Source organism: Lactuca sativa, chromosome 4 (assembly GCF_002870075.4).
Source record: "Lactuca sativa cultivar Salinas chromosome 4, Lsat_Salinas_v11, whole genome shotgun sequence".
NCBI classification, from domain to species: domain Eukaryota; kingdom Viridiplantae; phylum Streptophyta; class Magnoliopsida; order Asterales; family Asteraceae; genus Lactuca; species Lactuca sativa.
Window position 1 is genome coordinate 79840697 of NC_056626.2, and position 24116 is coordinate 79864812.

The 24116-nt window shown below is 36.4% G+C and overlaps 2 protein-coding genes across 2 annotated transcripts; both read left to right on the forward strand.

Annotated features, from left to right (window-relative positions):
• The first annotated feature begins 874 nt into the window (after positions 1–874).
• On the forward strand, positions 875–2290 carry LOC128133846 (trafficking protein particle complex II-specific subunit 130 homolog). The gene is made up of 5 exons (XM_052771371.1): positions 875–1171; positions 1249–1435; positions 1511–1788; positions 1878–1968; positions 2088–2290. Exons 3-5 carry the CDS (start codon positions 1525–1527, stop codon positions 2273–2275), a joined length of 543 nt encoding a protein of 180 aa, XP_052627331.1. The 5' UTR covers positions 875–1171; positions 1249–1435; positions 1511–1524; the 3' UTR covers positions 2276–2290.
• A 20537-nt stretch (positions 2291–22827) lies between these two features.
• LOC111885222 (uncharacterized) lies at positions 22828–23328 on the forward strand. Its single transcript, XM_042901624.1, has 2 exons — positions 22828–23076; positions 23155–23328. The coding sequence occupies exons 1-2, from the start codon at positions 22828–22830 to the stop codon at positions 23326–23328; spliced, it is 423 nt and encodes a 140-aa protein (XP_042757558.1).
• The last annotated feature ends 788 nt before the right edge of the window (positions 23329–24116 follow it).

Below are 24116 nucleotides of genomic sequence, written 5' to 3' on the forward strand. Positions count from 1 at the left end.
ACATCTTATGATCATTTTTCCTTTTTAACATTATTAGTATTTTGTATTTCTATCATGATGAAGAACTTTTTGTCTTGTTCTTTTCCCACTCAACTTTTTATTTCAGCTAGTTCTAATTTTTTTTTTTTTGCTTTTATTCAGGCTGGATTTTTTCAAGTACCTGATTCTGATAGGCTAGGTTCTTTCTTAGGCTGGATTTATTCAGGCTGGATTTGTTCAAGTACCTGGCCATATATATTCTAGCAAAGTCGGTATGCATTATTTAAGCCAAATAGTTATGTTTGGAAGAAGATCCCAGCGTGCATTTTAATGCCATGGTGAAGCTGATTTTAAAATAATATTAAAATTTTCTTTTACTTTCTTTATTCTAGTTATTTATTTTTTATTATGAATTTGGATGTGATTACAGGGTGAGGCATTAGTAATAACTAAAATGAACCAAGGAAAAAGCTAAACAACCTGAAATAGGGATCCAACCATGAACCAGACAGTGTCAAGCTCATTATACTCTTTTCTGATGCCTTCTGCTCTTTCAACAACTTCAGCCTGATAGGAGGGATGTATGTGTAATGTGTTTGTTATATTCAACAACACAGGGGTGTCTATTCTTAAATTCAAAACTTAGGATAGGAACATATATATACCTTTATTGGACTTCCTGTAGATAATTGAGCTCAGATTCAGACCATAAGAGTGGTAATTCAACAGCTAGTTGTCCCTTTCCACATTGACGATCAAGCTCTTTTATATATGGGTACCAGAAAGATTTTCTTATAGGAAGCAGGGGGTCTTTCATATCAACATGAAAAGTACCATGTTCCAATCATCCATACAGATATAAGAACTAGCAACATTCTACTTGATAGAGAATTGCAGCAAAAAATAGCAAATTTTGGGCTTATAAGACTGCTACCAGAAGATACGACTCATCTTAGCACAAAATTCTCAGGGACTTTGTATGTTTAAAAGTACATATAACTTAACTACTAATTCAATTTGATTAAAGTAAATTTTCAATAACCAATGTTAAATCTTTGCAGGAATAGTGGTTATGTAGCACCTGAACATTTTTGCCATTATTTGTAGGACTATAGCTGTTCACTTCACCAACCCATTCCATGTCAGCACACGTGTAGCAGATAAATGCAGTGATGGCACCTTGCTTTTGCAGGTATATTGATCTCAAGTCTTGTTAGGGTTAAATGCAAAAAAAAAAAAAAAAAAAAAATTATTTACTCACATTCCCAGGTGATACTCCACTCACAAGTGAAGGCTAACTTAACCATACACGATTCTTGGCTGGACCTAAAAGACGGTTTTACCCTTGCTGGTGAAAGTCAAAGTAATGGAAGACCAACATCCGCCTTCTTTCCACTTGTAGTTCCTTCTACATCAAGAGCCGGAATCTTGTTCACTATATCCCTACCCACAAATGGCAAGCATTATTTTATTTCTCATTTTATCACTCATCTTTAGAAAAAATAATCAATCTCTTTTTTTTTTTTTACAGATGAAGCGAAAGATATGAATCCTGATAGTGATACGATATTAAATATAAAATATAAAATATCTGGGGATAGAAATCATGGATCGCATACTCCTATGTTTGAGGATGAGTCTTCACAGATGTTGACTTTTAAGAGTGCTCTTGTTTTACAAAGACCAGTGTTGGAACCTTGTTTGGCAGTTGGTTTTCTTCCCCTTCCTCCAGAAGGCCTTAGAGTCGGCCAGCTTTTTACTATGAAGTGGCGAGTTGAAAGGTTGAAGTATCTCGAGGACGAACAATACGTAAGTTTCTAAAATTTTTACTTTTTTTTTTGGCAATAAAAAAGTAAAAATGACTTAAATGTTAAATCATATATTTGATTTGCGAACAGGATGAGGTAGTATATGAAATAAACGCAAATTCTGAAAACTGGATGATTGCTGGGAGGAAGCGAGGCCATGCACCTCTCTCCACAAAGCAAGGTACTACTAACCTTTTATAATCCAAATCCTCTTTCAATATCTCAACATTTAATAAATTAATAAATTTTATATCTTGATTTCGAAACCTTGTTGTCTAAAAATAAACTTAATGTATACAGGTTCACGAATAGAGATTTCAATCCTATGCGTGCCATTGGTTGCTGGGTACATGCGGCCCCCACAACTGGAGTTATCGGACATTGGTGAGGGTAATATTAGTTGCAACCCAGCTGGGCCCCACTTGGTCTGTGTTTCCCCTCCACCTCTCAGCTCCTCCTTCTGTATTCCCATTCCCATTCCTGCCTAGAGATGAAATCGTGACTTTTGTAGGTGCTTTGGTGTGGTGGTCCTAGAAATCATTAGTGGAAAGAGATACAAGGATGTTGACTACCAATTAGTCACTCAAAATCTCCTTGATCATGTAAGTATCTCATAATTAAGGGTTGGTTCATTCAACCCGTTCTTTTCATTAATGGTTTTAATGATGAAGGTATCTCAAACACTCAATGATTTATTTTGTATTCAGTGAGACCTTAAGCTTAGGTGAGAAGTTCTTACTAGCCTTTCTGTTGTTATGTGTATGATAGGCACAGGATCTACATGAGAGTGGAGCGCATCTGAATTTAATGGATGAGAAACTAGATCCTAGTGAATATGCAGTAGAACATGTTGTGGAGATCATCAAGATAGCATTGATGTGCACTCAACCACCATCAACTAGACCTACAACTTCTGAAGTGGTTATATGCTTTTAAGTGAAAAATCTCTTCACTTATGTATGTATGTATGTATGTATGTATGTATGTATGTATGTATGTATGATTTTTATTAATACCTTATGTATATATATATATGCAGGAATGGGAAGGATTAATTGAATTGATGGGAACTGAATCAAGAGCTGTAGGGGGTCTTGAATTTTTACACAAGTAAGTTATGGTTTGCTTTTTTTTTTTGGTTTATAAGAAAGGGGCTAGGGGTAAAATTGTCATTTTACTAACGGTGCGAGTAAGAGGGACCAAAATCACAACAAAGTGAAACAACAAGGACTAGAAGGTCAACTAAAGTCTTGCCTTTTGAAGGATCAAAGTCTTCAGTTGAACCAACTACAATTGTTAGTCCCTAAATATAGATTTCTTTTTTCTTTTCGTCCCTACAGTTTCCTTTTTGCATATTTGGCCTCTTCTCCAACGAAAATGACTATTTTTGGGTCCAAAGTGGAAAAAATCAGCTATACTCAAGGACCAAAACCTTTACAAGAACCTCAAAAATAAGGACCAAAATTGAAACACAACTTTTCATTACAAGGGTAAACATGTCATTTTCTAATCCAAACTTTTTTCCTTTATGTAAATATAAAAATATATATTTTGCCCTCCCTGAAACAAACCTCAACAAGATGAAGATTCGAAGCACGGTTGAGGACAAAAGCAAACTCACAATTGTATTGTCTCATAGTTTTCTCAAAAGCTTCTTTAATGCTCACAACCTGCATGTTAATCAATTTTTATAGCATGCTCACAACGTATCTAGAAGTTTTGGAGGAAACGAGACACAAGCAAAAATAAATAAGCATGCTTATTTATTTAATTTACAATTTACAATACAATTGATAGATATATGAATCCATATGTTACTTAATTTTGTTCTTTTTTATTTTTAATATGTGCAGCATAGGGAGACATCAATGTCCTTCAAAACTATAGATGATGTCCAAGTCTTACTCTATGCAGTAAGTATTAAAGAAATAGCAATGCACTTTCATTCATTTGTTTCATATTTTTTTCACATTTCTCTAATGATATTTTTCCTTGAGTCATAGAATGATTGGCTCATATCTTGTTTTTTGATATTTATACGCAGTTTTTTTTCTAACGTCGGTGGTGGCGAAGTTCAAGATTAAGGGAGACTTGTAATCATGTTTGGCTTTCCTTTCCAGTAAGAAACAGAGTTGTATGATTATTTGTTAGTTTTATAGGAATGTATAACACATGTTAGCAATGTATTATTTTTGTTTAACATTTGAATGATTTTTTGTATGACATTATAATTTGTGCAATTTATTTTATATTATGCAATGGATTGTATTTTTTGTATATGGTATTTTATTTCTGTTATAAGAAATTAAATGAAAATTTAATTTAAAAATTAATAAATATATAAATTTTTTTTTTAAACATTTAAATTTACGATACGCAAAAATGTATGTCATCTTCATTTATGACATGGCCTTTCTTGACAGGGGCTTTCTTGATACGCATTGCGTGTCATTAACATGCGCGTCGTAAAGTTACGACACGCGAATGCGTGTCGTCTTCCTTTATGACAGGGCCTTCCTTGATACGCATTGCGTGTCGTAACCGCGCGTCGTAAATGCGCGTCGTCTATAGACGACGCGCAAAAGCGCGTCGTCTCTCTTTATGACAGGGCCTTCCTTGACACGCATTTGCGCGTCGTCTGAGCGTTTTACGACGCGCAATGAGCGTCGTAAAAGGCCTTTTTTCTAGTAGTGAGGGTGTAAACCATATGGCCATAAACTCAACAAATGGTCTTATTTTAAGTCTTAAAGGTAAAGAGTTTCAAAGGTTCAAATGTTCTAAGGGTTGGCAAGGGTCTAGAAGTGTTTAAGGCTCAAAACACCACACTTTCAAGGGTTTACGGCCAATGTATAAACTCCTGGCCGTAAACTCTCTTTGATGATGAGTTTGATGATGATTTATGGCTATGATCTAGAGTTTAACATGCACTACTAGATGATAGATGGAATACTCACACTTTGGAGTGCCTTTGAGGAGTTTTCAGCCACCAAGAACAAGTTTGTGTTCTTGGTGTTCTTCGTGTAACTTGAAGATCTAACAAAATGGAATGATTTCATGGATAGAATCATGGAATGATACTAGTTAGTGAAGGATATCAACTAATCAAAGGTTAGAAAACTTACATATATGAAGATCTAGACGAAAAAACCTGATGATACTTGAGAGGATTTGGAGATTTTCGGCCAAGGGAATGAAAAGAATGAAGAAATGAAGTGTTCCCACATATATATATATATATATATATATATATATATATATATATATATATATATATATATATATATATATATATATATATATATATATAGGGGTGAGTTTACGGCCAGGGTGTAAAATCATGGTGCCTTGGCCGTAAACTCCCCTTTGATGAGTTTATGGCTTGATCTTTGTACTGTGGCTTTAGTATATGCTTCCCAATACTTATTCCTATAGTGTACTAGGCTCAGAACACTTAAAAAGACTCCAAATTGTGCTAAATGATAGCAGGAGTGAGTCTGAAACTGAGTTGAGTTGACTGACTGAGCTTTCAAAGCAAAAAAATTTCGGGTTGTCACATCATCCCCCCGTTATATGGAATTTCATCCCGAAATTAGCTTTCTTACAGTACCAATGGGGTTGCTCTCCTCTGATTGGTAGAATACTCACTCGTAGACCTGGCAACTTTGCCCTAGTGTTCATGATAGGACTCATACTCGATCCATCTATCATTACCTCATGTATACACGTCGCATATAATTAGGATTAGTAAGATGGTTGGATGTGCGACTCTTCCCCAGGTCCACAACCAAACAAGGAGCAGGAGATAGGGCAGAAGCACACATAATATATCTGCGCAATCCTAATTATATACCACCCTCGCGTATACACTGAATAGTGATAGGTGGGCTGTATTCTTCCTTAGCCTCTATGCTCGAACTTGGTCTACAGTATGAGTGGTATTTCATGATGGTCTGTGGAACATACGGTGGCAAACCTGTGGAACATACAGAGTTTTACCCTTTTATGTTAACACTTCTACATATCGTATCGCGATGAGCGGGTACATACAAATGAAAGTGTTTTAATAACTAGTGTCGATAGTTTATACTACGATCCTCCTTGGTACCACTACGATCGCCTGTCATATACCAGTTATGAATCATTAAGATGGATAAGACGGTCGACTGAGTAACTCTGCCTCAAATCCACAACCAAACAAGGAATATGAATTAAGGCAGAATCACTCACTCTAAGTCTGCAACATCCTAGCTATGCACAACCCTGATGTATATGCTAAGCCATCATAGCTTCTCTCAAGGGATCTTTTAGTTCTCTTAAATACTGTGATCTATTTCAATATGTGAGTTATTATAATTACTTTTAAGTGTTTTCCCCAAGTTTTAATCTTATATAAATATACATTAATTTTTAAAGTAATAACTATTTCGAAAACGTACCACTGCTCGAAGGCGACTCCGGGGTTGTTTCTCCTGCGGTGATCATCAGAATGCGTCCATCCGCGCCTGAGTTCTTTGTTATCGTGCAGTCCTTCTGGTAGTGTCCAGCCTCGCCACAGCCATAACAGGCTTGGTCTTCTTCAAATTTGGGGACTTGGGAGATCGGTTGAGCCAGTGCCCTGCAAAAATAGATTGTGTGTCCTTTTCTGTGGCAGTTCAGACACTACATTACCCGGCATACTCCGTTGTGGTTATAGTTTCACTTTCCACACTTCGGAAGGGGTCCATCATGTCGACTGGTAGGTGTTGGAGCAGCAGGCATTGTAGCGTAGTACATAGTACTCGTTTGTTGCTCTTGCCGAGGTTCCTGTGTTGTTCGCTTCTTCTTCCTCTTATTCCCTGACTTCCATTTATAATTCTCTCCCTTTGATGGCTCGGGAACTGGGACTTCTATGCCATGGAGGACTCCATGGTCGACGAGTCGTTGGGCCAAGCGTTTGGCGCTATCGAATGTGGCTGGGTTAGAAGATAGTACATCTCCTTGGATCGGGGCAGTCAGACCCCATATGTACCTTTTTATCTTCTTACTCTCTGGAGTAACCATTTTTGGGCATAATGTTGTCAGGTCACAAAACCTGTCAGTGTAGGTCACTATGTCTGAGCCAACCATGGTATGCTCCCATAGTTCTTGTTCCAGCTTCTACACTTCGCCTCTCCGGAAATATTCTTCCAGCATCATCGCTTTTAGGTTCTCCTAACCTATTGAGTTAGTCACTGATAGGGTTAGTGACTTAATATGGCTATTCCACCATGTCAGGGCTCAATTGGAGAAGGTGCAGGCAGAAAACTTTTTTGCTCCTTTCCGGGCACGAACGGATTTCAAAGACCGAATCTATTTTCTCGAACCATCGCATTACGGGGATGACTCCACCATTTCCATTAATGGATTTGGGTTTGCAGTTCATGAAATCCTTGTACGAACACTCCCTTGGGTGTTCGCGGGTAACTCTGGGGTTGTCTAAGTGGGTACTGCAACCAGATCCGAAGGTATCTCTATCGCCGAAGCGAGCTAGAGCAGTTGCCACTGCGGAGGTTAGCGATGCTTGGAGAGCAGCAGGATCAAATTGTGGCGGAGGTAGTGGTGTTTGAGTTGGATTTTTCGGGGTAGTGTGTCTTGTTGATCGTCGTGGAGGCATCTTGCTAAAAAGAATACAAGATGAAAAGGAAATAAGTCTATAGCAGTGGATAAAAGCCGAAAGCTGAAAGACAGGGCTATCCTAGTTCTGAGTGTATTTAATCCTGACTTCTACAGGGTTCTAGAAACAATTCATAAAAGAGTCTATACCAAATAAACTTTATGAATTTAGAATGTCTATCCTCGAATGAATATATGTGACCTGAATAACTGTTACCAGCTACATGTAAGAAAACAATCCTAACACATAAGGTGAGTAGTGTTTCCACTTGTTAGGTGCATTTCATGCATTCATTTTGTAGTTTTAGTTCATAAAAGTGCATTGCATTTAGGTTTAAAATCATGCATTTTGCATATTTTTCAGGATTTTTCATGATGCAATTCCATTCACACACTTTTATGATATTTTAGGGACTTTTGAAGGTTGGATCTTGATGGAGGAAGTTAAAAAGAGTTGGAGATAAAGTTTCAGTAGTTTTGGAGCATTGAAGAGAGAGATAATGAAGAAATAAAGAATTTGGCTTCACAGGAATTTACACGGGCTGTGTAAATGATAGCTTATAGTTTACACGGGTTGTGTAAACGCATATACAAGAGCATTCTACTTCGAAGACCTGGAAGGATTGAGCATTCAACTTTTCTTGTTTACACGGTCGTGTAAATGGCACCTTTTAATTTACACGGGCCGTGTAAACATCTCGAAAGTTCTTAAAGTAGTTTTACTCTCATTTAATTGAAGCAATAAGTTTTTTTGGAAGTTAGGTCGCATTTTGGGCAAAGACAATGCGATTTTCAGAGCTTTTGGAAGTAAATTAACACTTGGAAACAGTTTAATTTCCTTTTTGTAAGTCAATTTAAAGTTTAAACTTGTTTGATTTGTAGTTTAACCTAGACATGTGTGGTTGATTTCAATATCATTTCCAAATCTGAATTCTTAAGTATGTGTTGTTAGATTGTAACTTGAATTTGATTTGTGTTTAACATCTAGTAATCCTTGATTTGATCTTAATCATGTGTTTGGTTTATTCTCTTTTTCACTTGATCAATGAATTAGGGTTCTTATCAATCTAGTTAATCAAATTGTAAAATTCGTATATGTTTTATGATTTGATGTTAGTAACATGCACTTAATTGATTGTAATTGTTGGGTTTTGAGCAATCTAACACTTCCTAAGTGTGCATGCAACCCTAATAAACCTTGGATCTATGTTTTCTTCTAAAATACATGCAAATAATAACTTCCAAGGTTTCTTCCTAACTAGCACAACATAAGGATTATGAATCATAAAAGTACTAGTAGAAATACATACCTTTTGATGATGGTTGATTGTTTGGAGTTTGAGAGCCAAGCACCAATAGTGTGAATGCCTCAAATGGAATCACAAATCACCACAAACACTTGGAAAACTTTGAGAGAGAAGTATACTTTCTTGTAAATCGGCCACCACTAAGTCTCACACTCCTAGTGTCACATTTCTTGCATCATATGCTTCTTTATATAGTGTGCATGGTTAGGGTGAAATCCTAATAACCCATGACTTTTCCTTTCCAAGGATCCATGGGTTAAAAGCTCCATGGATCATCCATGGACTTTCATATTAGCTTAGCCCATTAACAAATGAGTATCAGCCCACACTATATAAAATATAATAGCCCATAATTTAATCAGTCTTCTTTTTAATCTCTAAATTAATTCATAATTAATTTAAGACTAAAACTAATTAAATAACATGACTTCATATTAATATATTATAACTTGTAATATATTAATAAATCGTAAGTATACGATTCTCATAAAATTATCCATAAATTGTTTGGGTGAAGTGCAACCCAAATGGACCATGCCGGGTCGGGTCAAGTATGTACCAAATAAGTTATGGACTTAGACACCTTATCCAACAGACTCCCACTTGGATAAGTCTAATAACTATATTTGCGTATGTTACTTCAGGAACCAACCAGCAATCGTAGCTCTCGAAAACTATGTTGAACTATGAAGCACCATTTTAGATAAGTGATCATATAATCCTCTGTTCTCATGATATCAGCCGGACAAATATATGGAACAACGTCGTACTTATTGTCCAACAGTTTGTTTCCCGATTTTCGATTTGTTTGACAAAGAACTTAATCGAACACATCAATTTAGTTCTGACTGGCCGGTATATAGGTCACAACAAAATCATCGAGGGGCCCAGATATCGCTTCTATTTCTAGAAGGAACAGATAAACTTCGACTCATATGCTTGTTCTACTACTTGTTGAATTGTACACAAAGGCACGTTTTATAACATCAAGTTACTGATGTGTTTACGTGCAATCAATGCACAACCAACTCATAGGTAACAACTCATATCTCTAGGTTTGAAGATTTATATGATATTACCGTCTCACGATCACTCGAGATAAATTCCATGAAGTGATACAAGTGAGCGTGGGTTTATTCCAATACTCATAACTTATGAGCACTCATGAATGTTGTAGCAACCATTGCTATGACTAAACCCATTTAGCCATCTACAAACTCGATTCATGACAGTATTGATTCATACCTACTTCCAACATATGAACGACTGTGGAGTGTTTAAATAACTTAGTCATTCGGAAAGAATAACCTAGCTATTTTGGAAGTCAAAACATGCAAAGTGAAACACAATAATAATCGAATCCAATACGGTCTCAGAACCCTTTTGAATATAAATAGAACCACCTTTTATTTATCACCATATTGATTACACATTATTCATTATATAATGTTTCAAACAATCAACTTAAGACTTGAATAAAACAACAGTTGTCCCATGCTCCTAGCATGTACACTTTGTTTTTCTAAACAATAGTTATGCCATACTCCAAGTATGCACACTATGTTTGTCTATGATCCTTACATTGTGATGTAGATCAATTGAACATGATTCCAATGATACTCATTTCACAATCCCAAATCCTTATTGTAAATGTGAGAATCCCCGATTCCTATCATTTACCAAAAAAACTGTTAGATTTTAAACTTTTATGCAATGTTCCTCTTGTAATGATTATGCACAAAGTCACCAAAACCTTGTCACCAGTCATTGCAGAGTATTCCAAAGAAGGTCAACTTCTATGGAACGGAAGTCTCATATTCAAAGTACATTTCTTTGAACATCCTTCTTGCATTAAGGTTTTCTAATCTTACATATATTGAATAACTTCCACCTATGGAGACATTTCCATAGTCCCATTTTGACTATCACTTCCAAACAAGAGTTACTTCTTTTCAGAACATGTCAATATGGTCCTTTCTAACAACTTACATCATACTTCCAACTTTCCCTGAGCAACCAATCTTTGGCGAACCTCAGATTTTTCCTCGACAATTGCTTAATCACTTTAGTCATATCCAGTTCTAGACTTTTCCCTTCTCAATGCCTTAAGCATTTGGAAAAATTAGAAAAAAAAATGAATATTATAGCACATGCAATCGATCCTATATCCGAAGCATATGGGACATGATTCAAGATGTTTGACATAAAGACATGATACTAGACTAGTCTTTTGCTACAATATTTTTATTTGCCATGTTTTCAAAATTTAACTATGAAGAGGGATGCCGTAATCATAATCGAATTTTGAAAACGCAATATATATAGAATTTCTTCAAGTCGAACCATTCCAACATAAAATTCATACATATATATATTCTTGACTAAAGATGATTAAAATCACAATCTAAGCTTTAGAATTGAAACGAAGTATAATTTCCTCTCCCTTAATTATAGCAAAACAACTTTTCAACCCCTGCAACTTCACGAATTTTCTATAATTAACATTGCTAACTTGCAACACTAAACGTAATAATCATGCTCCCACTAACATGATGATTATCAGCATAACACTTATGCTCCCACTAGCTCTGACATATTTCCAGAAATCTGCTGGACTTCTGAAATTTAGATTCATACACCCTTTCTTAGATAGCTCACATGTGTGTCTAAGCAATTTCAAGAACTATGAAAAGGGATGCCGTAATCATAGTCTCAATTTCTTAGACCTTTGCCATTTCTCACAAGTCCATGTTAGTGTGCCGATTAACCACAAACGCTCCACTAACGACTTTTGAAAATGCAAATAACACAATTGATATCTACGTAAAATCTACTTAGTGAAAGCATTTCCTCACCATCATTTTCATGAATCAGAGAGAAACCTTATGACACTTAGATTTTATAGTGTATGAGTTCTTATCCATGTGAATTTGTCAAAACCATAATCACAAGATAAGGTTAGTGACAAATTCATCCTTACATGGATTAAACTTGTTCAATCTTAGTTTCTTGTCACCTTGGTAGCACAAGGCCCACCAATGCTTCCAAGTTGAACTCTGATAACTCACATGCAAATTCAACTTATTTGAAGTAGGTACAGAAACAAGAATTATATCAACACGATAGGTTGCAAACCTTAAGTTGTGTGCTAGTGATAAATTACAGGTTTTACTCTTGATTAACTCTTGAAAGTCTTTCAGGATCTTTAAGGCTCCCACTAACCCCTTGACATATAAGTTTCCTCAGTCAAGAACCATTACTTGACAAAACAAATATTCAAGGGATAGTGCGGATTCTTATCAAGACTAACACTTCACACAATTGGTCTTAGTTGGTCTTTGTCTCATCCAAGACATCACAACTTACCAATCTCAAATGTACAAGGGTAGAAAGGTTTTACACTACATTTGATAAGTGTTTTAAACCTTACTTTATGTCACTCAATGTTACAATCTTGGAGTATGACTCTAAGAATTGTTTTGGAACGAAGTATGACTCATCTTCTCGATCTTAACCAATCCAACAATTCATGACCTCTCTTCTTTGTCATAACAATGCACTAAGACGTCCTTAGAGTATGAATTTGTGATATGGTTTCATAATCATTAAGATGATCATGAAATACGATACTAAAGTACTCTCCCATCCTTTCAGATTTGAGAAACTTTTATCTTTCTGCCTAATTTGATTCTTCTCATTTGTGTTTTCATACATTGTAACCTTTCCAATGTTACAGAATTATACTTAACCTTATAAGTATAATCATATTTACTAATCTTTAGTAAATCATGACAAATCAATCTTTGTGGTGGACCTTGACCAGCGCACACCCAGTGTACCTAATTCCTTAGTCCTTCAATTGACTCACATATACATGTGATCAAAGAATTAGTCTTAATTTTCAAAGATGAAAATTCTCATTCATCATACAATACAACTTGTATGATTGTGCATGCAATCTAACACTTCCTAAGTGTGCATGCAACCCTAATAATCATTGGATCTATGTTTTCTTCTAAAATACATGCAAATAATAACTTCCAAGGTTTCTTCCTAACTAGCACAGCATAAGGATTATGAATCATAAAAGTACTAGTAGAAATACATACCTTTTGATGATGGTTGATTGTTTGGAGTTTGAGAGCCAAGCACCAATAGTGTGAATGCCTCAAATGGAATCACAAATCACCACAAACACTTGGAAAACTTTGAGAGAGAAGTATACTTTCTTGTGGAATCGGCCACCACTAAGTCTCACACTCCTAGTGTCACATTTCTTGCATCATATGCTTCTTTATATAGTGTGCATGGTTAGGGTGAAACCCTAATAACCCATGACTTTTCCTTTCCAAGGATCCATGGGTTAAAAGCTCCATGGATCATCCATGGACTTTCATATTAGCTTAGCCCATTAACACATGAGTATCAGCCCACACTATATAAAATATAATAGCCCATAATTTAATCAGTCTTCTTTTTAATCTCTAAATTAATTCATAATTAATTTAAGACTAAAACTAATTAAATAACATGACTTCATATTAATATATTATAACTTATAATATATTAATAAATCGTAAGTATGCAATTCTCATAAAATTATCCATAAATCGTTTGGGTGAAGTGCAACCCAAATGGACCATGCCGGGTCGGGTCAAGTATGTACCAAATAAGTTATGGACTTAGACACCTTATCCAACAGTAATTATATCAAAATGAGTGTAATCAAAGATTAAATGTTCATAATCCCAAGCTTATGAGGAATATTGAATGTTGTTGGTAATTGTTGCAAAAACTTAAAGTCATTTAATGATTTGATGAAAGAGCTTATTTAAATTAAATCAATTAAATGAAGTTTTATTTGAAGAACATGATGATTGTATTTACTTTGAGCACTATTATACACGTTGTTGTGATACTGTACATGAAGTCCTCCACCCCCGGACGTTTCCGCCATCCTTGGTTTGGGGGTGTGACAAACTAGATTTAAATTTCATAAATAAAGAAGATTGTTAACATAATTTAGTAACAGAAATATAATTGAAAAAGTTACACCAAAGTATATGTCTACATGTTTCAAAATCAATTACATTGTGATGACAAAAATAAATTGTTGACGGTTTAACGTCCCATCCTCAAAGCGCTGAAGTTTTCCTGTTTCACTGATTTCCTGAGAATACAAGTAGTTTTGAAAAAGTGTCAACAATTAAGTTGGTGAGTTCATAAGAGTTTTGTTTGAAATAGAAACCGTTTTCCTTGTAAAATCGATAGAGTTTGATTTACAGAAAATCCAATATTTTCTTTATTAAGTATGAACAGAATATTTATATATGATGCGTTAATGAACCCTAGAATGACCAATAGATTTCCCCTATAATCGTCCAGCGTATATAAGTTATATAAGATTTAAGTTAGATAAAACGTTGAATATAGTGGGTCTGCCCTAGGTCCTCAACCCAACGAGGAACAGGAGATGAGGCGGGCCCCACCAATTCTAAGCCAATCGAGACTAAATTCTTGTATGACTCAAGCATATACGCTCATCGATCATGGTTGAAGTCTAACAATTCTAGATGAAATATAGTTTTAATACCAAAATAACTATTCTATGTGAACCCGGTACTTTGGAATGTACCCATTCATATGAAAACCCGGTACTTTTCCTCAAAATGTGAAATGTAAGTTTCTATGTTATGAAATAGTGCATCCTAGAATTCCCTATAGATTCCTTCTATAATTTCCTTGTGTATATAAGTTATATAAAATTAAAGTTAGATAAAACGTCGAATGTAATGGGTCTGCCCTAGGCCCACAACCAAATGAGGAACAGGAAATAAGGCGGAACCACCAATTCTAAGCCAATCACGACTAGATTCTATATAACTCTAGCATATACACTTAGAAATTATAGCTGAAAACTAACAATGCGAAAGTGAACGTGGACTTAAACCCAAAAACCGGAACCAATCCTAGTGTAGTGTACGAAATAGTAATAGTGTCTGTGAACATAAACTATACATATCATAGTTCATAAACTAGTGATAGTGGTAGTGAACATGAACTATGCATATTATAGCTTATCAAAAGTGGTGGTGATGGTGAATATAACCTATACATATGATAGTTCATCAACTAGTGATAGTGGTAGTGAACATGAACTATGCATATTATAGCTTATCAAAAGTGGTGGTGATGGTGAATTCCTTTCTTCTAATTAAGTTCGTCGTGTAGATGAAACATAAACTATACCTATTATAGGTTATCACTTTGTTTGTAATATATATATGCCATAACTATACCGATTATAACTTGCATGTTCGTTTGTGGGGGTATAATGGCTTAACTATACTTATTATAGTTTATCATAATTATTCATAGTGGTAATACTCTTTTGTATGTGTGACACCTTTAATAATGTGTTTGTTATGTAAAATAACCCTAAACTATACCTATTATAGTTTATTAAGTATTTGTGTGGGTAGTGAGCATAAGCCTTACTTGTCATAGTTTACCAATGTTTGTATTTTAATGGATATAGCCTTGTAATATCATTTATATATTTACCATACTTATGGAGGTAAGAATCCATTTGTTTTCTGATTTATGTCTATATAATAAGACAAGATGACATATATGATAATAACACATCATCACATGAAGGTACACACCTTGCTCAACAAGTTACAAGGTGTATATGAAATTGAAAACATTTTTCTAGTATTGCCATTTCTATTCTGTTTTAGAAAATTCATAGAAAAATCATACGGAGTCAAAAACTAGATCCGTAAATTCTGAGAGTTCCTAAACCGTGTCTAGTTTACTCATAATTATTATTGTGATTTTTTGAAGCCTTTAACTTGTATTAAAATGCTCATATTCACAGACTGGTCCGGATTTGTGTTTGAAAAGACAGGCTGTTTTGTAAAAATCACCATAAATTGTAGAAAAATCTTGTGTAGATGTGCAAGTAGTCATTTTAAAGCTAAAAAGTGGAACTACTTGCACCTAAAACAGTTTTGAAAACTCAAATGTTTAAGTTGTCCAAAACAGTCCGTGAATGGAGTTGAACTTTTCTGATGAAGGCTGTTAGAAAAGTTTAGTTATGTTATTGGTGTTTTAACTTGTATTCCCCCCCTAAAAACTTGAGAAAACATGAAAATGTAGGGGTATGAACTCACCTTGATTGATTTTAGAAGATAAGTGTTGAAGAAGAGGAGTGTTCAACCCAAGAACACTTGAAGAATCACTTGAAGATTCGAAGATCTAACACAATTATGATGGAGTTTGTGTAAGATATCCATGATTTGAGTAGAAAGAAGTGAAATAATCATAAGAAGAAGGGATTATGCTTACCAAATGTGGAGGAAAAACCCAAGATCAGCCCTTGAATCATGAATTCTAGAGAGAGGAAGTGAGAGAGAAAAGAGTTTGATCTTCTTGGTGAAAGGAGAGAAAATGAGAGAAGTGAGGAGAGAGGAGGCTTTTCTAGCCTTTGACCAATTGTGGGGTTGGAAAAAGGTGGAAAAAGTACAATGAAGTGACTAGGTAAGGGTTGATGGGGAATAGTGACATGGAGTGGGTAATGGAGGTTGCTTGTGTCATAAAATAAAGGAAAGTCAACACTCCACCTTTGTACTTCACCCACTCTTTTGGATAAGGTTTTACCCTTAAAAACGTGATAAATTAATAATTATGGGTCCTTATATGTTAAAATAAAGTTTTGGGTGAAAATCCCGTGTTAAAACGATTAAAAACGGGCATAAAACGCAAATTTAGATGAAAACCGGGAGAAAAGAGGTTTCCCAGCGACACCTCTCGGTCCTGGCCGAGGTTCGGTCCTTGCTGATGCCGAGCCGGAAGCGAGATGGGGCGAACCAGAAGCGAGAAGCGAAGGCGAGGGGCTCGGTCCGAAGCAGTCAGAAGCCAACTACCATGAAGCGAAAGGGGCCGAGGGTTCGGGTTCGGGTATGGCATGCGAGGTTCGGGCCCGAGAGGACCCTTCGGGTTCGGTTCCTCTGAGCGAGGTTCGGCCCTGAGTGGACCTTCGGGTTCGGGTCTTCTTGGTTTCGGTTCCTAAGAGGACTTTCGGGGTCCTAAGAGGACTTTTGGGTCCTAAGAGGGGTTTCGGCTCCTTAAGTCCGTTTTTCGCGTAGACTTCCGTTTTTGGGCTGTTTTCGCCAAATTCGAGGGTCAGGATGCCCCGAGTGATTATAGAAAGTTGAGAGAGATTTTGAGAGAGATTTGACATTCTTGGAGAGATTTCTCCTACAAGGAGATATTTGGGAGAGATTTCTCATACTTAGAGAGATTTGGGAGAGATTTGACATTCTTGGAGAGATTTCACATACTTAGAGAGATTTGGGAGAGATTTGACATTCTTGGAGAGATTTCTCCTACAAGGAGATATTTGGGAGAGATTTCTCATACTTAGAGAGATTTGGGAGAGATTTGACATTCTTGGAGAGATTTCACATACTTAAAGAGATTTGGGAGAGATTTGACATTATTGGAGAGATTTCACATACTTAGAGAGATTTGGGAGAGATTTGACATTCTTGTAGAGATTTGGGAGAGATTCTCGATAAGAAGAGATAGAGTGAAAACGATTGAGAGTGGTTTCGTTTGTGACCTTTTTGGGTGTCCGGCTTCGCAATGCAAGGTCTGTAAACCCTGTTAAGCCTTGTTTAAAGATCTTACACACTCCCGATGAGTATGTAACATTGTTTTATCGCTGTGGCTCGTCACTTACCACTGTTTTAGGTTAAGGAGATCTAGACGTACATACTTTTCGATTTATGATCTCTCATTAGAATAGCGAGTTGTTTAGTAATTACATAACGTAAGCCATAGTACACAAGGGTTAGTTGGGTTGACCGGTTTGACTTGTTGACTTTATTTGACTTTGGATTGACCAGAATTTGACGGTTGTCACATAGTTCAAACACAATCCCCCATTTTAATTTTATTTGTATTATGTGTAAAAATATGGCAAGATAAGAAGTCTCGTATTCCTGTGGACCGACCCTGCTTACTCTATACTATCTTTAGTATAAGAAATAAAAGTGACTTGAGCTTTATTAATATTCTTTATCCCATTATTTGTTGGTTTGAAAGCCAAACAAATTGGCGCCATTAGTACTAATTGTTTATGCCAAGATCTTTTCGCACAGGTACACCTTTACCAGTTGATTTGGAGATAGAGAAATCTGCTAAACAAAGAAGGAAGCAAGCCATACTTTTACAGAAACAACAACAATCCGGAGCTTCTTCATCAAATCCATCAACCCCATCTTCTTCACCTTTACCCGAATCTGAAACCTTTATCCCTACTCCTACCATGGGAGACAACAATGGTCAAAATCCTCCACGTCCACCACCTAAACAAACCTTTAGACAATGGGCCACTCAAGATGTGACCCAACAACCTTTGTGCATAAATTACCCTGCATCAATCAACTTTGAACTCAAGTCTAGACTCATCCATTTGTTAATCTCGTTCCATGGTCTTGAGAATGAAGAACCACATAAATTCCTTAAGGAATTTCATGTTGTTTTTGTGGGTATGAAGCCACATGAAGTTAAAGAAGATCAAATCAAGTTAAGGGCATTCCCCTTTTCTTTACAAGATTCAGCTAAGGAGTGGTTGTATGACTTACCACCGGGGTCAGTCACAACATGGAATGAACTTGCAAGGATGTTTCTGGATAAATATTTTCCAGAAATGAGAGCTTCAGCTTTACGTAGAGAGATAATTGGTATCAAGCAACAAAAGAGAGAAGCCTGGAATACTTATTGGGAACGGTTCAAGAAATTGTGTTCAAGATGTCCAAAACATGGGATTACAGAATATCAGTTGTTATAGTATTTTTGTAAAGGGATGTCATCTTGGGATAGGAGATTACTCAATGCATCAAGTGGTGGCTCTATAGCTGATAAGACTCCAACAGAAATCAGAGTTCTTATCAAGAACATGGCAGAAGAGTCCAAGCATACAGTCCAAGAAGAAGAATGGTACAGTGATGCACCAAGAGGAGTGAAAGAAATTTCTACCCCAAAAATTGAAAGTTAACTTTCTGAGTTGATTAAAGTAGTGATCATGCTTGCAAAGGACAAGGTCTTGCAACCACCAACAGTTAGACCTTGTGGTATTTGTACACAAGTTGGACATCCCAGTGATATGTGCCCAATGTTACAAGAAGATGCAGAGCCAGTTCAAGCTATGGGATTTTCAAGTCAACAACAAGGAAACTTCCAGCCGAGAAGCAATCCAAATTGGCATCAACCTAATGCCAATTTTCAGCCAATACCACCACCTTATCAACCAAGACCCCCATTTCAAAATAAAATGCATCACCAACAAAGTTATCAACCACATTTCCAGCCAACTCAACCTTCTCATCAATCTCAATTCCAACTTCAAAACATGCATCAAGGAAGTAGTTCAAGCGGATCGGGAATGTCTTTGGAAGACATTGTTAAGAGTTTAGTCACAAGTACTCAAACATTTCAAAATGAGACCAAGGCGAGCATCAAGACTTTGGAGCAACAAATGACTCAACTCGCCACTTCTGTGAGTAAATTGGAGTCACAAGGCAAACTACTCGCGCAAACCAAGAAGAATCCAAAACATAGTGCATGTGCCATCACTTTGAGGAATGGCAAAGAATATGAAGGTCCTAAAATGATTGAAGAAGAAGAAGAGATGGAGCTAGAGATAAAAGAAGAAAAGTCTAAAACGCCCTCAAAGCAAGTTCCTATTGAAGCAAAAGTCACTCCTCCTCCACTTCCTTCAAGATTAAGCAAGTCAAAGCGTGAAAGGGAAGACAATGAAATCATGGAGATGTTCAGAAAAGTTGAGGTAAATATTCCTCTTATTGATGCCATCAAACAAGTCCCTAGGTATGCTAAATTCCATAAGGAATTATGCACATCTAAGAAAATACTGAAAGGGAATGAAACTGTCAAAGTGGGTGAAAATGTATCTGCAGTGTTACAGAAAAGACTACCTCAAAAATATAAGGATCCGGGTGTTTTCATGGTTCCTTGCAAGTTAGGTAATTTTCATGTTCCACGAGCTATGCTAGACCTTGGAGCTTCTATCAATGTTTTTCCATACTCTATTTTCAAAACCTTAAATATTGGCACATTGAAGAAGACCGGGGTGATCATTCAATTGGCTGATCGATCTTTAGCACACCCAAAAGGTGTACTAGAAGATGTGTTAGTCCAAGTGAATGAATTAGTATTTCCAGCAGATTTTTATGTCCTTGATATGGACAATTATGACTCACCGAATTTGAGTTCAATTCTTCTAGGAAGACCCTTTTTGAAAAAAGCCAGGACACAAATTGATGTTTATGATGGTACATTGTCCATGGAATTTGATTGGGAGGTGATAAATTTCAATATCTATGATGCTATGAGATATCCAAGTGATATTTCATCTTTGAATTTTGTGGATGTCATTGAACCATTGACAGAGGAGTGTTTTGATTTGTCTAATCTTGATGTGTTAGCTCTCATTTTAGACAGGAATCTTCAAAAGGAAAGAGCAGAAAAACTTGCCAATCAATTTACAATTAATAAAGAGATTATAGAGGTTGTGTCTTGCATGGATGAGAAGATGAAAATGAGGTTTGATGTTCCAAAGATGAAAATACCAATGTCTAATGAGAAACTTGTTCCTTCTATTGTACAGGCACCAGAATTGGAGCTCAAAACTTTACCCGAGCATCTCAAGTACACATATCTTGGAGACAAAGAAACTTTGCCAGTGATCATCTCCACCAAGTTGTCAACAAAAGAAGAGGAAGAGCTTGTCACCACTTTGAAAGAGTATAAGGAAGCTATTGGGTGGACTATAGCTGAAATCAAAGGGCTAAGTCCTTCACTTTACATGCATAAAATCCTTATGGCAGAAGACTGTAAGCCTTCCCGAGAAGCTCAAAGGCGTTTGAATCCTCCAATGATGGAGGTAGTGAAGAAAGAAATTTTGAAGTTGTTGAATGCGCGAATGATCTACCTTATATCAGATAGCAAGTGGGTAAGTTCGGTCCAAGTTGTGCCCAAGAAGACGGGTATTACCGTTACAAAGAATGACCAAGGTGAGTTAGTCCCCACCCATGTGCAAAACGGGTGGAGAGTTTGCATTGATTATAGAAGAATCAATTCCTCAACCCGGAAATACCATTTCCCACTTCCCTTCATTGATCAAATGTTGGAAAGGTTAGAGGAAAAAACACATTATTGTTGCTTGGATGGGTATTCCGGTTTCCATCAAATACTCGTTGCACCCAAGGACCAAGAAAAAACTACTTTCACATGTCCCTTTGGAACATTTTCATATAGGCGAATGCCTTTTGGACTTTGCAATGCTCCAGCCACTTTTCAAAGGTGCATGGTAAGTATTTTTTCAGAATATGTTGAGGAAATCATTGAAGTTTTTATGGACGACTTCACAGTTTATGGTAATTATTTTCATGAGTGTTTGGGTAATTTGAAAAAGATTTTGCAGAGATGTATTGAGACCAGTCTTGTTTTGAATTATGAAAAGTGTCACCTTATGGTTGACAAAGGTCTCATACTAGGTCATATTGTGTCTTCTAAGGGTCTAGAAGTGGACAAAGCAAAAATAGATGTCATAAAATCTTTACCTTATCCCACTTGCGTTCGTGAGGTACGCTCATTTCTTGGTCATGTAGGATTTTATAGAAGGTTTATCAAAGATTTTTCCAAGATATCTCGTCCCATGTGTGAGCTCCTAAAAAAAGATGTAGAATTCGAATTTTCCAAAGAGTGCAAGCAAGCTTTTGATCAGTTGAAAGAGTTGTTGATAACAGCACCAATACTTCAATCATCGGATTGGAGTTTGCCTTTTGAAATCATGTGTGATGCCAGCAATCATGCAGTTGGTGCAGTGTTAGGGCAAAGAAAAGATCGTGTTCCCAATGTCATTTACTATGCATCAAAAACACTTGATAGTGCACAAGCCAACTACTCAACAACTAAAAAGAATTGTTATCTATTGTCTTTGCTTTAGACAAATTTCGTCAATATCTGCTAGGTTCTAAAGTCATTGTTTATTTTGATCATGCATCTATTATGTATCTACTTGCAAAGAAGGATTCGAAGCCTAGACTCATTTGATGGGTATTACTCTTGCAAGAGTTTAACATTGAAATCAAAGACAAGAGCAGAAAGTCAAACCTTGTAGCTAATCATCTTAGCAGGATTGTTTCTCCCGATGACTCGACTCCCATTCATGATGCATTTCCCGATGAGAACCTATTTTCAGCAAAAGTTTCCCTGTGGTATGCCGATATTTTGAACTACAAAGTCACAAATCAATTTCCACCAGATTTGACTCGATGGAAAAAAGACAAGATCAAGAAAGAAGCCAAGATGTATGTTTGGGATGTGCCATATTTGTGGAAATATTGTGCTGACCAAATGATTAGACAATGTGTGGATCAATATGAGCTACTTCTATCTTAACATTTTGTCATTCTTATGCTTGTGGAGGGCATTTTGGTCCTCCAAGAACTGCAAGAAAAGTATTAGAGAGTGGATTCTACTGGCCAAGTATTTTCCATGACTCTTATGTCTTTTGTTCAAGCTGTGATAAATATCAACAGATGGGCTCTTTAATCTCAAAGAATCAAATGCCCCTAAATCCCATTTTAATTTGTGAAATTTTCAATGTTTGGGGCATTGATTTCATGGGACCTTTTCCATCATCTTCGGGTTTAACTTATATACTTTTGGTTGTAGACTATGTTTCCAAGTGGGTGGAAGCAAAGGCTACCCGTATTAACGATTCAAAAGTTGTGATAGATTTTTTGAAGGCTAACATTTTTTCCAGATTTGGTGTTCCAAAGGCCTTAATCAGTGATCGTGGTACACATTTTTGCAATCGTATGCTCGGGAGTGTTTTGAAGAAATATGGTGTCACTCATAAAGTTTCCACAGCATACCACCCACAAACAAATGGACAAGCCGAGGTGAGCAATCGACAAATCAAGGGAATTTTGGAGAAAACTGTGAATACAACAAGGAAAGATTGGAGTACATGACTTGATGATGCTTTGTGGGCATACCGCACTATGTACAAAACTCCAATTGGAATGTCTCCATACCGTATTGTTTTTGGAAAGCCGTGTGGATTACCCGTTGAGTTAGAACATAGGGCCTATTGGGAGATCAAGCAGTTCAACATGGATTTAAGTGAATCGGGAAAGAAGAGGAAGCTGGACATACAAGAACTTGAGGAAATCCGCAATGAAGCATATGAGAATGAGGTTCTTTATAAGGAAAAGACCAAAGCATTCCATGACAAGATGATTACACGCAAGGTATTTCACAAAGGTCAAAAGGTACTACTTTACCATTCACGTTTTAAATTGATTCATGGTAAATTAAGGTCCCGTTAGTTGGAACCATTTGTTGTCACTAATGTTTTTGAGCAAGGTGCAATAGAAATCATAAGTGAGAAAACCGGGAAGATTTTTAAGGTAAATGGTCACCGTTTGAAGCCTTATTATGAAGGATTTCAAGTCAAGAATGAAGAGGTGGAGGAAGTAATGGATCCAAAGTATCAAGATTGACAAATAGTTGGGGTCCAAGTCGAGCCAACGACATTAAAAAGGGGCAGCTAACCGGGAGGCAACCCGGGGGTATTTTTGTCATTTCTTATATTTTCATTGTATTTTCTTTGTTTTCAAACTTCCAAAGTTTTTTTCATGTTTAAAGAGGGTAAAAAAAATCATTTTCCGAACAGTAGAGGTTTAGCGGGTTGCAAATTCAAAAAGTGAAAAAATCAAAAAAAATTGGCCTTTACAGGAATTTACACGGCCGTGTAAACTTATGCCTATAATTTACACGGGCCGTGTAAACGACCAGATAAGCTGATATCAGGATCTTTATTTATACGGTCATGTAAACGTTGCCCTATAATTTACACGGGCCGTGTAAACGCAAAAACAGAGCTAGACGTTTTTTTAAGGCTAAAATCGATTTCTTTACTTCATTCTTTACACAATACCTGCGTTTTTTCTCCTCCCTTCTGCCCTCTTCGAAAATACCCTTCAAAATACTCAATCTTCCTCAATTTTGCATCAAAAATCAAGCTCCAAGGTATGAAATTCTTCTCTTTTCTTCATCTTCTTTATCTTCCACCTCTATTCATCCCTCTCATGGCCGATTTTGGGGGTTTTGAGCAAACCTTAGAATTTTTGGGTATTCAAATCTCGACCTAATGCTTGAAATTTCTTGTAGGATAAGCTTGGGGAAACATTGGATATCACCCTACCATCATTTTCAAGCACAAATTGGTATAATTGTTCCAAACTCTTACTTTGTGCATTTAGATAGAACCATATTCCTTTTTGGGTGA